This window comes from Thermobia domestica, chromosome 3, assembly GCF_964235325.1.
Source record: "Thermobia domestica chromosome 3, izTheDome1.hap1.1, whole genome shotgun sequence".
NCBI lineage: Eukaryota > Metazoa > Arthropoda > Insecta > Zygentoma > Lepismatidae > Thermobia > Thermobia domestica.
The window spans coordinates 54249096-54262974 of NC_137456.1; the positions used below are offsets into that span (position 1 = coordinate 54249096).

General features: G+C 37.1%; 1 protein-coding gene across 2 annotated transcripts in view; it reads right to left on the reverse strand.

Moving 5' to 3' along the window:
- The window catches only part of LOC145680389 (NFX1-type zinc finger-containing protein 1-like), an 84117-nt gene that overhangs the window by 45358 nt on the left and 24880 nt on the right, over positions 1-13879 (reverse strand). For both annotated transcript variants that reach the window (XM_081750829.1, XM_081750828.1), the window contains exon 5: positions 1413-1556. In XM_081750829.1, the coding sequence (XP_081606955.1) occupies positions 1413-1556 (144 nt within the window). The remainder of the gene's footprint in view (positions 1-1412; positions 1557-13879) is intronic.

Genomic DNA, 13879 nt, shown 5'->3' on the forward strand with positions numbered 1-13879 from the left:
TTAGCTTATGGAAAAGCAAAAAAGAGATGGTTAAAAATTGTTTATGAACAGCATAGTATGACTAAAATGAAATAAACTTTGAGAAAATTGGATAAAAACTATGTACTATATTACTTATATACAGGGTGTTAATGAACTATACCGACAAACTGTAAGAGGTGATTCCTCACATCAAAATATGATAAAAAGTTTATATGGATCTATGGCGAAAAGTGCATAGTTTCAGAGTTAGGGGGATCCAAAATCGCAAAAAAGGTAAATTTCAATACGCCCTATTTTGAATTCCAGCAACTGTGGATGGTGGTTCTTATCAGCGTAAAGGAAGCCACGCATACCCAATCCAAAAGTGCATATTTCATCAATTGTCAATAGGTGTAGAGGGTATTCCCTACAGGGTGTAATTCTCAGATATACCTGATTTCAAGAAGGGTTCAAAGTACGCAGGAGGTAAACCTTGACAACAATGGACATCCAATGCTTCGGAGGGAAAGCGGAAGTATTAGTAACAGGCAGCTCCATGTTTCTTTGTGTTCGGAATAACGTGTGAAGATATGTACTTCGTCACGGTATATTTCACGTTTTCTTCACTTATAAGCGTGAAAGAAAACATCGCACAATGCGTTTTCCGAAGTACGATTGACCGTGCTGCTGACGATCCTTAACACTTCAGACATCGCGCCAAAGGATTCCGTGTTCACTGCTATCAAGACTTATCGTTTCCGTGCTTTGGAGCAATGATAAAGTCAGAGCATATTTCATAGTTCGGTTGATGGCAAGTCTGGGAATTTCACCCTGCAAGGAATAATCTGTACACCCATTGAAAATTAATAAAATATGCATTTTTGGATTGCGTATGTGTGACTTCCTTTACGCTGAGAAGGACCACCATCCACAGTCTCTCGAATTCGAAATAGGGTCTCTTGAAATTTGGCTTTTACGCGATTTTGGACAACCCTAGCTCTGAAACTATGCACTTTTCGCCATAGATCCATATGAACGATTTCTCTTATTTTGATGTGAGGAATCACCTCTTAAAGTTTGTCGGTATAGTTCATTAACACCCCTTATAAGAACAAACAAGAGACAAGACGGTAATTTTTAACACTCCTTGATAGAATAGAATAGAATATTTTTATTGTCGTTAAACCTATAATTAAGCAATAGACAACGTCAATTGGAAGTTAAACATACGGTTTATGAATCACTATATGCTAAATAAATGCTATACATACCATACTTTATACGCACTTGTTAACAATAAAATTTATATTCTGGTATCACCAATGAGCACATAAGGGCCTATCTGGTTGCAATGATATGATGGTATTGTGATATATATTTTAAAAAAAGCAAATTCAGGCAGTTTATTTAGTAAGATTGACTACATTTTCACATGTTTACCATATACTTACATTTCTCATGAAAAACATCTGACTAGAATAAAAGGTGAGAATAGTTATACTATCCTGATGATATCCTTGCATAATTAAATATCTGCAAAGCTCAAGTAGAAAATATGCTTCATGTTTGTTCTGGTGGCTACATGAATCTGCAATCTGTAATTAAAGAAGTATTTAATTACTATCTAAATATTACAATGTTAAAGAGCATAAAAGTTACATATTTAAAATATATATAATTTTCATTTCAGTACATAATTTCCATTATAGGAGGCTAATTTCTCTCTTTCATCTTCCCTAAAACATGTTTATGCATCCAATTGATATTCTGTCTATATGTACAGTTTAGTCGCCTTTCACTAAATTTTCTTCTTTTGTGGACTCTTGATATTCCCTAAAACATGGATTGTATAGCTTCAATATGCAGAGGCTGATTCATTTATATTGAGCCGAAGTCAATGTGCAAGTGTACCGCGCATGCGCAATCCATTACCGTGAGATTACAACGAGGCAAGCAATAGAGCAGTGTGGACTAGCGTAGTCTGATGCTGCCGAAACTGAACAGATTCTAGGAGGGGTTCATTGTGACCCTTTCCGACGCTAAGTTCCTGGCGTCATAAAAATGTGTCAAGTGTGTAGGTCGAGCCACAATTAATCGTATTATACGGAAATATGCCACCACACCGACGCGAGCAGCTAGAAACCGGTCTCCTGTGAAGTGGGTCCCACCGCTATTGCCCGTGGTTCGGCATATGAAAATCTCCACACATAGCGGGCGATAGCCGGCTAATGTCGAACATCGCAGATGACAATCAACAGCGCTATTCATGAGGATTTATGACTCAAGGTCGTTCGCAGGAGCAGTGCGCATGACCTGAAACGTTTATGTGGCTGAGAAAGAAAGAAACTGCAGAATGCTATATGGACATCATCACGCGGGTGATCAGTGGAAGTTTGTTGTTACCCTTGATGGGGCGTGGATTTACCTCACAGGCTGTGGTTAAGTTCATGCCATTACATACAAACTTGTTGGCTCCAAGGGCCAAAGCAAGTTCTTCCGGCAGTGCGCAGAGAGTTTCACAAAAGGGTTCATGATTGTGGCCAGTGTATCGTACAGTGGAAAACTGCGTCTCCAAAAGATGGACCGAAACGTCAAAATCAATGCTACATACAACCAGTCTTATATCCTGATTGAAATATACCGGCATGAAATTTCAGAACTGTATGGACAAGACGTGAACCAGGTTGAACTGCACCACGGCAAAATATCCAGCCACCATTGCTGGAATTATATCTTCGTATGGAACAAGAAACTGGAATTTCGGCAATTCCCTCCTCTGATATTCCTGTCAAGAGTCCAGATGGCAGCCTAATGGACTTTTGTGCTTTCGAACTCCTCAAGCGTCGCCTGTTCCATCGACGAGTACGCACCGTTTCCGGTCTGTGGAAAGCTTGTAAAGAAGAGTGGGATGCAATATCCATGGTCACATTGCAACGGAAACTCCGATGCCGGGCAATAGTCAACAGAGGTGGCTTGGAGATCGAACATAACCGATGTGGAAATACAACATTTCGTAGGTAAGTAGAACATGCAAATTCGGCTCAATATGAATTAATCAACCTCTATAATTGACCGGAAATTTATAATAGCAAATTTATTTTTCGAACCCGGTATGGAGTACTTACGTTTCAATGTTTGCAAGTGGCGGCTCTATAACGTAGTAACAATGTTACGTGCCTTCCCAATTGTAACAAACAAACAATTATGGGCATTTATTCCTGCATCCAAATGGGGAGAGACCGAACGAACAACTTAGTGATTGTGATACGGAGTCTACAACAATGATTGATGTCCATGAGAGACATGGTAACAGTATAAGTCTTAATGTTCGATATTATCTTCTTTCTACGTAGTCTGGTTTAGCTCTTTCTAGCGTATACGCTACTGTCACAGAACAGCCTTTTAAACACCTTGCCTTAAGTATAATGTAATCACACATTTTTCGGACTGACAAACTTTTCTTCACCTATCTCCTTGTGGCAGGCGTGAGGGAAGGAAATATAGGGCGAAGCTTCAGTATAAGCTCTGTCGTTCGCTACATGGAAGGAAGGGAGGAACTCGAAGGAGGAATTTGTTCTCTTTCTCGCTGGAAAAAGAATGACTAACATTATTTCAATAGTGACAGAGCTCCGCAGTAGGTCTTTGATGAAATATTATTTGATCTAGGAATTAATTCGTGCGGGTGGACAAGAGATGGCGCAACGAACGGAGCGTCCCACAGTTCCGTGTATCCACACATGTGTTGCAAACCCCTGTCATCGCGTATCGTTCGTAGTATAGGGCAGTGGATTAAAGCGTCAACAACACCAGTTTGTAGTTAAGTGAACATGGCGCAATTTGTGCCTGATAAAGTGTTTTTGCGGGGTGTCCTGCTGCATTACTTTAACATGCAGAAAAGTGCGACTGAAAGTCATCGTATTTTGGTGGAAGTGTATGATGACCATGCTCTAGCTGAGCGAACGTGTCAGAAGTGGTTTGCACGGTTTAGAAGTGGTGATTTCGGCTTGGCAGACCAAGAGCGAGCTGGACAGCCAAAAAAATTTCAAGACGAAGAATTGACAGCATTGCTCGAGCAGGATTCGTGTCAAACGCAGGAACAACTTGCAGAAGCATTAGGCGTTGATCAAACAACAGTCTCCAAACGCTTGAAAGCCATGGGAATGATTCAAAAGATGTCACATTGGGTTCCACATGAATTGAAAGACAGAGACGTTGAAAGACGAAAAACCATTTGCGAATTGCTGCTTCAACGACAGAGCAGAAAGGGGTTTCTGCATCGAATTATTACGGGTGATGAGAAGTGGATCCATTACGAGAACCCTAAACGAAAAAAGGCCTGGGTGAAACCAGGTGAACCAGGTCCATCACAACCAAAACGAGATATTCACTGTGCAAAGGTTATGCTGTGCATATGGTGGGATATGAAAGGTGTGGTGTACTATGAGCTGCTGCAACCGGGTGAAACTATGAATGGAGAACGTTATCGACGACAATTAATGCGTTTGAAGCAAGCTCTGGCCAGAACACGACCAGAATGGGAGAACAGACATGATAAACTTATTGTTCAACATGATAATGCTCGCCCACATGTCGCAAAACCGGTCAAAACCTATTTAGAAAATGTCGGATGGGAAGTTTTACCCCACCCGCCGTATTCACCAGACGTTGCTCCTTCGGACTACTACTTGTTCGATTGCATGAACAACGATTTGATTGGACAGCGGTTTACTTCTTCAGAAGATATCGAAACATGGGTCTCTGACTGGATCGCTTCCAAGGATGAGGACTTCTTTCGCCAAGGAATCCGTACATTGCCTGACAGATGGGCGAAAGTGGTGGCTAGCGATGGACAATATTTTACTTAAGGTATTTATGTATTTTGTGTTTGTACTACAGCTTCAATGTGTGCGTACCAACCGCACGAATTAATTCCTAGACCAAATACGTTTCTTTACGACACATATATAAATCATTGTGAAGGGAAAAATAACATATTTTTAATGTGCTTTAGAATTTCGAAATTTAATAACATATGATACATGTTTATATAATTTTTTCAAGCGTTTAAGGAACGAATGAATATTCTTGGAGTACATTTTAAACTGATTTAGTTTGAAATGTCACTGTAAAAACATAAATGCGAAGCAACAGGCAAATATATAAGTGTTACATTTATAATTCAAATAAATAATTAAAAAAAATTGAGAAGTGAAAAATGTCGAAAAATAAAATTTTAAAGTTTACAAAGAAGTAGGCTACATGAACATGAATATATATTTATAGAAACTATAGAGCACATGTTCATAAGAGAAGTGGCTCACCTCTTGCCTCCGTGTTTTACTTTAATTGGATATTTTCTTTTTCTCTGGGAACGTCATCAGCACCCTTTTTTATTACTGCAAGGATCACCAGATCCTTACTCTTACATCTCAGGAAATACAAAGACAATTATTAAGGGCCATCAAAATCGGAATTAAATCACTGAATACTTTGCTAATCGATTAGGATGATCGCTAATTGCCCTTTAAAGGAACCAATGTGAGGATTACATATTGCCCAATTAAAAGATGTCTGGTTTACTATAGCGATCACCTGATATGCACCGGTAAGCAAGGAAATTTATAACATTTACCAGGTTTGAAAATAAAATTCCAAGATTCTGTAACTGCTAATGACAGAAAATTGTTAATCATGTCAGACTTCTTCTTCTGCAGACTTAAAGTTTTGGTAAAGAGACCATCTCTTCCCTTTTGAACATCGGTCATCGAAGATATCCTAGTTCATACTATGATGGGTTCTTCTTACACGAAATAAAGGATGTCAACATTAACTTTTGCTGTTAGAGAAATCAACAACAGAGACGTACAAAGTGATCAGAGCTGTTTACCGAAAAAATGCCCTATCTTATGGTCATGTGTTTGAATTGCATGCTCGATTTCCTGATGAAGTCATGAAGCGTTATGACTGCAGCAGATCTCGGACGCTCTATATTAGCCTCTAAACGGGATTGACGGACGTCTACTTCTGCAGTCATCAGAAATATCTTCACGTTCATCAGGAAATCAGGCATACCATTCAAACACACGACCATGAAGATAGGATATTCTCGCGGTAAACAGTTTTGATCACCTTTTAAGTCTCTTTGCTGGTTTCACTAATTTACAGTAAAACTTAAATATTCGCACTTTGATTTTGTATTGTAAGTTGCAGAGATGGATAAAGTTTTGCGTGTCGAAGTGGAGAAAGGAAGATGTGGTCATCAAAATTATCACAATTGTTCATAATTGCCCAAAGACACATTTTTTTATACTTGCCAGGGATTCTTAAACACAAATTAAACATAAGTTTCTTACAAGGCTGTTTATATTCTTTATTATAAATTAACGAGAATTGTTACAGTTTCGGAAGTATATCACTTCCTTCTTCAGACTACTACTCCAACTTTTCCAATCCAAATCCAAATCAAATCCAAAATTTCAGTTGGAGTAGTAGTCTGAAGAAGGAAGTGATATACTTCCGAAACTGTAACAATTCTCGTTAATTTATAATAAAGAATATAAACAGCATTGTAAGAAACTTAGGTTTAATTTGTGTTTAAGATGGACACAAGGCCTTTTTATAAAAGTATCTATGTTGCCAGGGATATGTAAATGTTATATTTATGTGAAAATCAAAAGGAATGTTACCCTATGACCATTGCTTTTATTTCTTTCTCCTTTCATTTGGGAAGGAGATGCAGTAAATCAAACTTCAGTGACACCTGGCACATAGTTACCGAGCAGTTAGCGAAGAGAAACATGCCATCTTACTGAGTCATTTAAAAGAAAGAAAGGAAAGAAAAAAAGCGCTTGAAAATTTATCACTGACTATATTGTATTAACATTTCGCTGTAGTTTAATTCAAGATTTCAGGGAGCATTTAAAGAGATTGTTTAATAATAATAAATATTCTCATTTACATCATTTTAATTAGAAATATTTATTTAATATCTTTCATTTTTTTTTTTTTTTTTTTGTTTTTTTGTTTTTTTGAACTGTGATTTTCAGAAGGAAATTTAGATATGATTTGCCATTGTGTAAAAAGTCTTCATAGCCGTGAGTAGGTAACGAAATTCAGCTGGAAGAGTCAGCAAGATCGAATTCCTAGCCTTGCATTCTCTTGTGCAGGTTACTCTAAGCATCCATGACAATGGGAATTAGGGTGTCTTCAATGACCGATATTAAAGAGGATGTAGATTTTCTTTTAAAAAAAAAATCTTTACATGTCTTGCTGTCTTGCATAAGAAGAATATCCTAGCATTACTCTCAAATGATTAACAATTTTCTGTCAGCAGTTACAGCGTAGCAGCATGAGTCCTGAAACTTTATTGTCAAACCTTGTATTTTGAAAGTAATAAGTGTAGCACTTACTTGGTTTAATTGTGTCCATAAGAATTTTCATGAATTGTTTCAGCTACTTATTCTGTGGCCTTTTTCAACAGATAAGTTACTAACATATAGATCGAATAACTTAACGAGAGTACTAGTATCTTTAACTTTTGGTGCAAGGCTCCAAAAAATTGACATAGTAACCTCTTAATAAGTGTTAGTTTCTAAAGATAAATTCCTTAAAAGATTTCTTGTTGAAAGTACTGGAGATGTAACAAGCCTTGTGTAGGTCCAAATTAAGTGTGAGTTTTACTTGAGCATTACTTTTTCATTACTTAGTTAAATATTCAGTTAACAGATAACAATGAACACGGATTTTTTTTTTTTCTAATTTCATGTATGACCAATAAATAAGACTGATAAGTTCAAGAAAACCCTTACAGATATAGTTGATCTAAATAAGACCCAAAATGTTTAGTTTAGCTGAAAAAATAAATAAAATAAATAAAAAACTGATTAAACAGTTTCTTACAGAATTTTTTATTCAACATTTATAACTGTCATTGCTTCTTCGAACTATCAATACTCAAGGAAATGATCTGAGTAATCCCTATTCTTGCTCCTAGTTAGCGAGTCACTTTCTCACAAACTGATGGGAAATTTTATGTAAATTTTACTTCCACCATTGTTAAAATATTCTGTACACTTCTTGAACTAAATTATACTCCGATTAAAACAACTATATTATTGCAAATATTAAGAGCGCTGAAATAGATCAACCTTAAATAATGTATAATAATAAGCAAAATAAAACTTTACCTTGATACTTTTTTTTTTGTTTGTTTGTTTGTTTGTTTGTTTTTTGTTTCACCCAAATTTTCGGTAGTTCGGGCCTGTTATCTAACTAGGGATGAAAAATTTCGTCAAGAAACGAGATTCTACCTAGTTACATTCCTCTTGTTGGCTTCTTATTCTTTACCAAATTTCCTGGTTCTCTATCAGATTTTCTAAATATGTCCTTAGGTACAACTTTGAGTTCTTCAATTTTGATTTCTATAATATATGACATAAATATTAAAAAACAGGCTAAAAATATGTGAGGAACTTGCGCTATGAGCTGAGCTTGAACTCTTTTTTCGTTACAACTGTTGTAGCACTGTCATATACAAAGTTAAGCTATTTCCTATTCATGATTTGAAGAAACCCCTAAAGCTGTCATATGGAAAACAAAAGCCGAACAGGTCCAGGAACTTATTATTGGGAAGTTAACCCCGCTCATTCTACCACCTGGAATGCCCTTCGCACCTGGTCAAAATCCAAAATAATCTTATAGACTTCGTTTCAACACTGCAATTACACCTTACCTACTATATAAAATTCACAGCACCACTTCACCCTTATGTTGGTGCAATAAACAAGTAGGAAATTTGAATCGCATTCTCTTTCATTGTCCTCTCTTGTCCAAACATAGGACACCTGTTACAGAAGTTTTACACCAACGCCATGGCTATGGCTCATTCTTTATAAAACAACTCTTGACAAAAAATGATTTAGACATTTTACACCTAATCATTACCTTTTTTCAAGATAATGGTCTTGCACTCTGAACAACTATAGCGTCCTTACCTGGAATCTAATCCGATATCAATATATATCCCTTTCAATTACCAAACTGGATTGTTCTTCAAGTTCACTTTTTTCAATTTCTCTGGAAAAGGCTTAATAGCACATCTTATAACTAACAACCACAATTTTACATCGCTTTCCACATTAAGAATGTGAGTGAAACAGACTTGAAGAGTCCGGGGGGAAAAGGGGGAATGTCCATTTATACTAATTTTTCAGGAAACGATTTTTAAAGTTCAAAACATTTTATTCCCTAAACTAATCACTGAAAATGCTTCAAATTTGGTTTACAAGTTTGTTATTATATTGGAAACGAGTTTGCGAAATCTTATGCTCAACGTATATTATTGTAAGGAAAAGAAAACAAAAACGACACGAGGTTGGTTTGTACTGCGGAAAAAGGAGTATATTGCAGGCAAAACAATGGAAAAAAGAGCTCATTGTTTTTTAAAAAAAATTATAAACAATATTATTAAAAATATGTCGTTTTCTTCATTTGTCGTTTTTATTCTCCTTTATTCCGTTAATTACTTCTTTGGGAGTTCCATATAGAAGAATTGAGCATTTGGGCTGCATAAGAACTACAAAGTTTGAAGATCCTACCATTTTTCTTCCGAGATAGGAAATTTCCCTTTAAAATAAGGGAAAAGATCTTGTAAATCACACCAACAATTATCGTGTTGATTAAAACTGTTCTCAACCGATTAAACCTAATACTTTATTATACAACGAAGATTTTGGAAATGTACTTTTATCCTCTAATTAGTATAAAGTATGGGAGAGTGGGGCAAGGAGAACAAGTGGAGTACAAGGGTTCATTGACTTTGTTGACCTGATAGTCAACGTCGTATAAACGACTATCTGACATTGCTTACGGAAAGGTGCAGTTACTTAATATAAGCAAGTTTGACGACATCAGAATGTTAAAAACCAGGTTCTGGAGCAAGAGTGATGTATTTTTAACTCATTTAGTAAGGTATGTTGTAAAATGATACAAACGATCCGAATATGTGACATAACTTTAGTAAGTGCACGTCACGGATGGAATACGTGACATGTAGAGATGTATAAGGAGGATATGTATACAGACCATGAATAGTTCACTCATTTCCATGGCTAGCCAAATTGAAAACAAAAAACAATCAAAACAACATGATAATGACTGTTGCAAAATTATACGAACGCAATACAAAAGCTAGTTCTAATAGCCAATAAATGAGCCACTGCATAACACCAGCTTGAACACTCGATTAAACATGATGTTTACCAGCGTTCGCAGCAGTCACAACAATTTGATTCCATACTGCGATGATGGCATCCTGCAACTCATGAACATTGTTGTACTGGATACCGATGGCGATCACTGAGCGACACAGAATTTCCCATAGATTTTCCATAGGGTTTTTGACTGGGAAATTGAAAGGCCAATCAAGGACAATCACGTCTTTCTCCCGAAACCAATCCCTGGTAGTTCCAACAACGTGGATAGTGACATTATCCTGCTGCAAGGTCCACTCGGGATCAGAAATTCGCGAGGTAAATGGCAACAAATTGTCTGCAAGTACTGTTTGGCACGTGGTTGATGTCATACTAGATGTAGGAAATTCGAGGTTCGTTATACCATAATAACCACAGCCTTCCCACACACCATTACCGACTATCCCCCTTGCTATCGCTTAGAGAACATCTGATCCTACTTCCGCAGATAGTGTCAATAGTGTCATCAGCCATCGGGACCATCCAAATAAAATTTCTTTTCGTCACTGAAGATGACACGACGCCAGTTCTGCTTCCAGGTCGCATGTCTTTTGGTCCAGATCACCCGTCGCTCCTTGTGTTGCGCGTTGAGTCGTGGCTGATGTTTGCGCTTCTTATATCAGAGATGATTACAGCGTTTCACAGCTCATGATAGGGTAGATTTATGTACAAGAATGTTAGGATCTCGTGCCAACTGTGTAAGGGATATTCCAGCACAACTTAGCTTTCGAAGAACCTGTCTTTGCTGTTGTGGTGTTAGTAAACGCGGCCTTCCTGATTATTTTCTTACTCCATACCGCATCCCAAGTTTAAGAAAATTGTTCAGGACACAAGCACTCTGCCCAATTCGACGTTTGATTTCATTAACAGATACATCTTCTTCTTTATATGCCACTATTTGCCCCTTTTCGCACTCAGACAATACTTTACCACGACCCATTATGCTTCTCTTACTCACCACCTCACACAGACGTCCTTGCCGTAGTACACTAGCTTACACTTCTATCACTCGTCTGCTATACATTTCGCCTTCTCGTCTAGCACCCTCTATGTTCCATAGCGGCGACATAGCTACATGTTATTACACTAAACATGTAATCGTTCGTATCATTTTGCAACACTTTCCTTGGGCTGATTTTTCATTTTTCCTTCACCCTGTCCTGTATACACGTCTATTTCTACAGTACATGTTTTCGAGTAACATAAATACAACACTGTGTCGTCCACCCTCCCTTCCATATTCCGTTTCCTTTCCGATCGCATAATCTGACGATATCTGGTATCGTTCGTAGCATTTTGCAACGCACCTTATATAATAATTCATAGAATATACCTGTATTGCACGCATGTCCGTGAGAGAACAATATGGCATGAAAATCTAAATTTTGTCGGAAAGTGGACATCTTCCTTTTTCCACTGTGAGTGATGACGATACACCCTTCTTCCATTTTACAAGGATTTTTTAAACAGCTACAGCGGGCTAATCGTAAATCTTTTCCCCCTTTTTGATATATTGAATGAAACTGCTCAACGTGCTCTAGAAGGCGGCATGAAAATTAAATTTTGCCCAAAAGTGGACATCCCCCCCCCTTTTTCCCCTGGACTCCACTTATGTCTGTACTCTACAATTTTTTTTAGCACCTATCGATAGGTGAATTGAAATTGGAATTAGAACACCTAAAGATTAATCAACAAGATTTATATTTCCTGGACAGTGTTGATTCCGTGAGTTATAAGATTGAATTATATAATCCCATTGTTTACCTAACGTTCCACCATTCTGGTTTAACTCTACTTTCCTCGTTCTAATAAAATATGATTCATACATAATTCTTTTAGTTTGTAAAGACGTCTTGTAACGTACTGTTACTTTGTTAATAGAATGTTTGATTTCCATTAGATGTCTTGATAAGCCTGGCACTGCTGGATCTTGTTTCTTTCAATCTCTAAAGTGTTCTTTTATTTTTGTTGCTGTATTTCTTTTTGACATGCCTATGTACGTATATTTACAATGTCATGTTATCAAGTAAATGCCTTAAAGGGCTTGTTTGTCTAAATAATCTATCTACAATATATATAAATAAACGTGACTATGTTTGTGACTTCATATCTCTTAAACCACCCTCAACCGATCTCAATTAAACTTTTAGCATAGATGAGGTTCGCGCCTCGTATGTTTTTATCATTTCACTTTATCGATGCAACTTAGGGGAGGAAGAGGAGGGAGATATTTAAAAATGATCGAAAATGACAGATATTAGTGTTGAATTCATAGTTTTCGGATCGCTAAGATGAACAGTGACACTTCCGATGCCGTTTAAATCCAATTTGAGTTTTACGTCCCACGGTTATGCCGTTTAGGCTAAAGAAGAGGGTGATGATGAGTAATGAATGAAATGGTGGAATAAAGAAAGTGGGAGGAAACGGGAGAACACCGAGAAAACCCACGTACACGGTGTTTGTCCACCACAAAGTTCACTTGGCGGGGGCTGGGATCGAACCCGGGACCCCAAGCACCAGAGGTGAACGTTCTACCACTGAGCCACCGCGGCCCCCAAGTTTAAATCCAAATTCAGCCTTGCAACTTAGGGGTGGGAGTGACATATACAAATGATCGGCAATGGCCCATCTTAATGCCGAATCCATAGTTTTCGGAGTCGTTGAAATGAACAATGACATTTCTGATGCCATTAAATTCAAATTCAGCCCCGTAACGTGGAAGTGGGGGAAATATATAAAATTGATCGAAAATGACCGATATTAGTGTTGAATCCATAGTTTTCGGGGTCGCTGAGACGAACAGTGACCCTTCCGATGCAGTTTAAATATAAATTCAGCCCTTTATATCCAAAATGAAACATATTCTTTCCGTGCGAAGAACTAGTATTCTGTTAGTAATTTATATAATTGGTTAAATACTTTTCTAAATTGATAGGTGATTCTTGTGCTTCCCCAAATCCACATAGATGCGACTACATAATTCAATATGATATACAACTGAATTAACTCTACCTAGAAAATAAAAATGTTATTCAACAACATAGTTAGAAGTTTCTTCAAATGACGAATAGGAAATGGCTTGATTTCGGATACAACAACACTGCAACAACTGGAGCGAAGAAATAGTGATTATATTATAGTTCAAGTTCACAACATATTTTTAGCTTGTTTTTCAAATTATTTATATCACATATTATAGGAAACAAAACTGAAGAACTTGAAGATGTACCTAAGGAAAAATCTTTTTTCAAAAGAAGTGATTCAGTTGAAACCCAATTTCTGGTCAAAACTTTTCGTCTCTAGTTAAAAGTAGCAGGCAAGAGTTACAGAAAATTGGGGTAAAACAAACAACACGACGTACTAAGGTAAAGTTTTACTTTGCTATATTATTATGCATTAACATATTCATGAAAAACATATACAGTGTGTTTCAAAACAACACTTGGGAGATGATTCCTGACACCAAGATAAGACAAAAAGTATAGACCAACCTGAGTGCACACATGCTTCCTTTCGGAGTTACAGGCTGCCAAAAACATGAAAAAAATGAACTTTAAATGTCTAATTTTTATAGAGGGTGTTTGGCTACGAGCATCTAATTTGAAGTACTTACCAACGGCCTCTATAAAAACTGTTGCGGAAGTACAGCAAAATTTTGAAACTTGGAT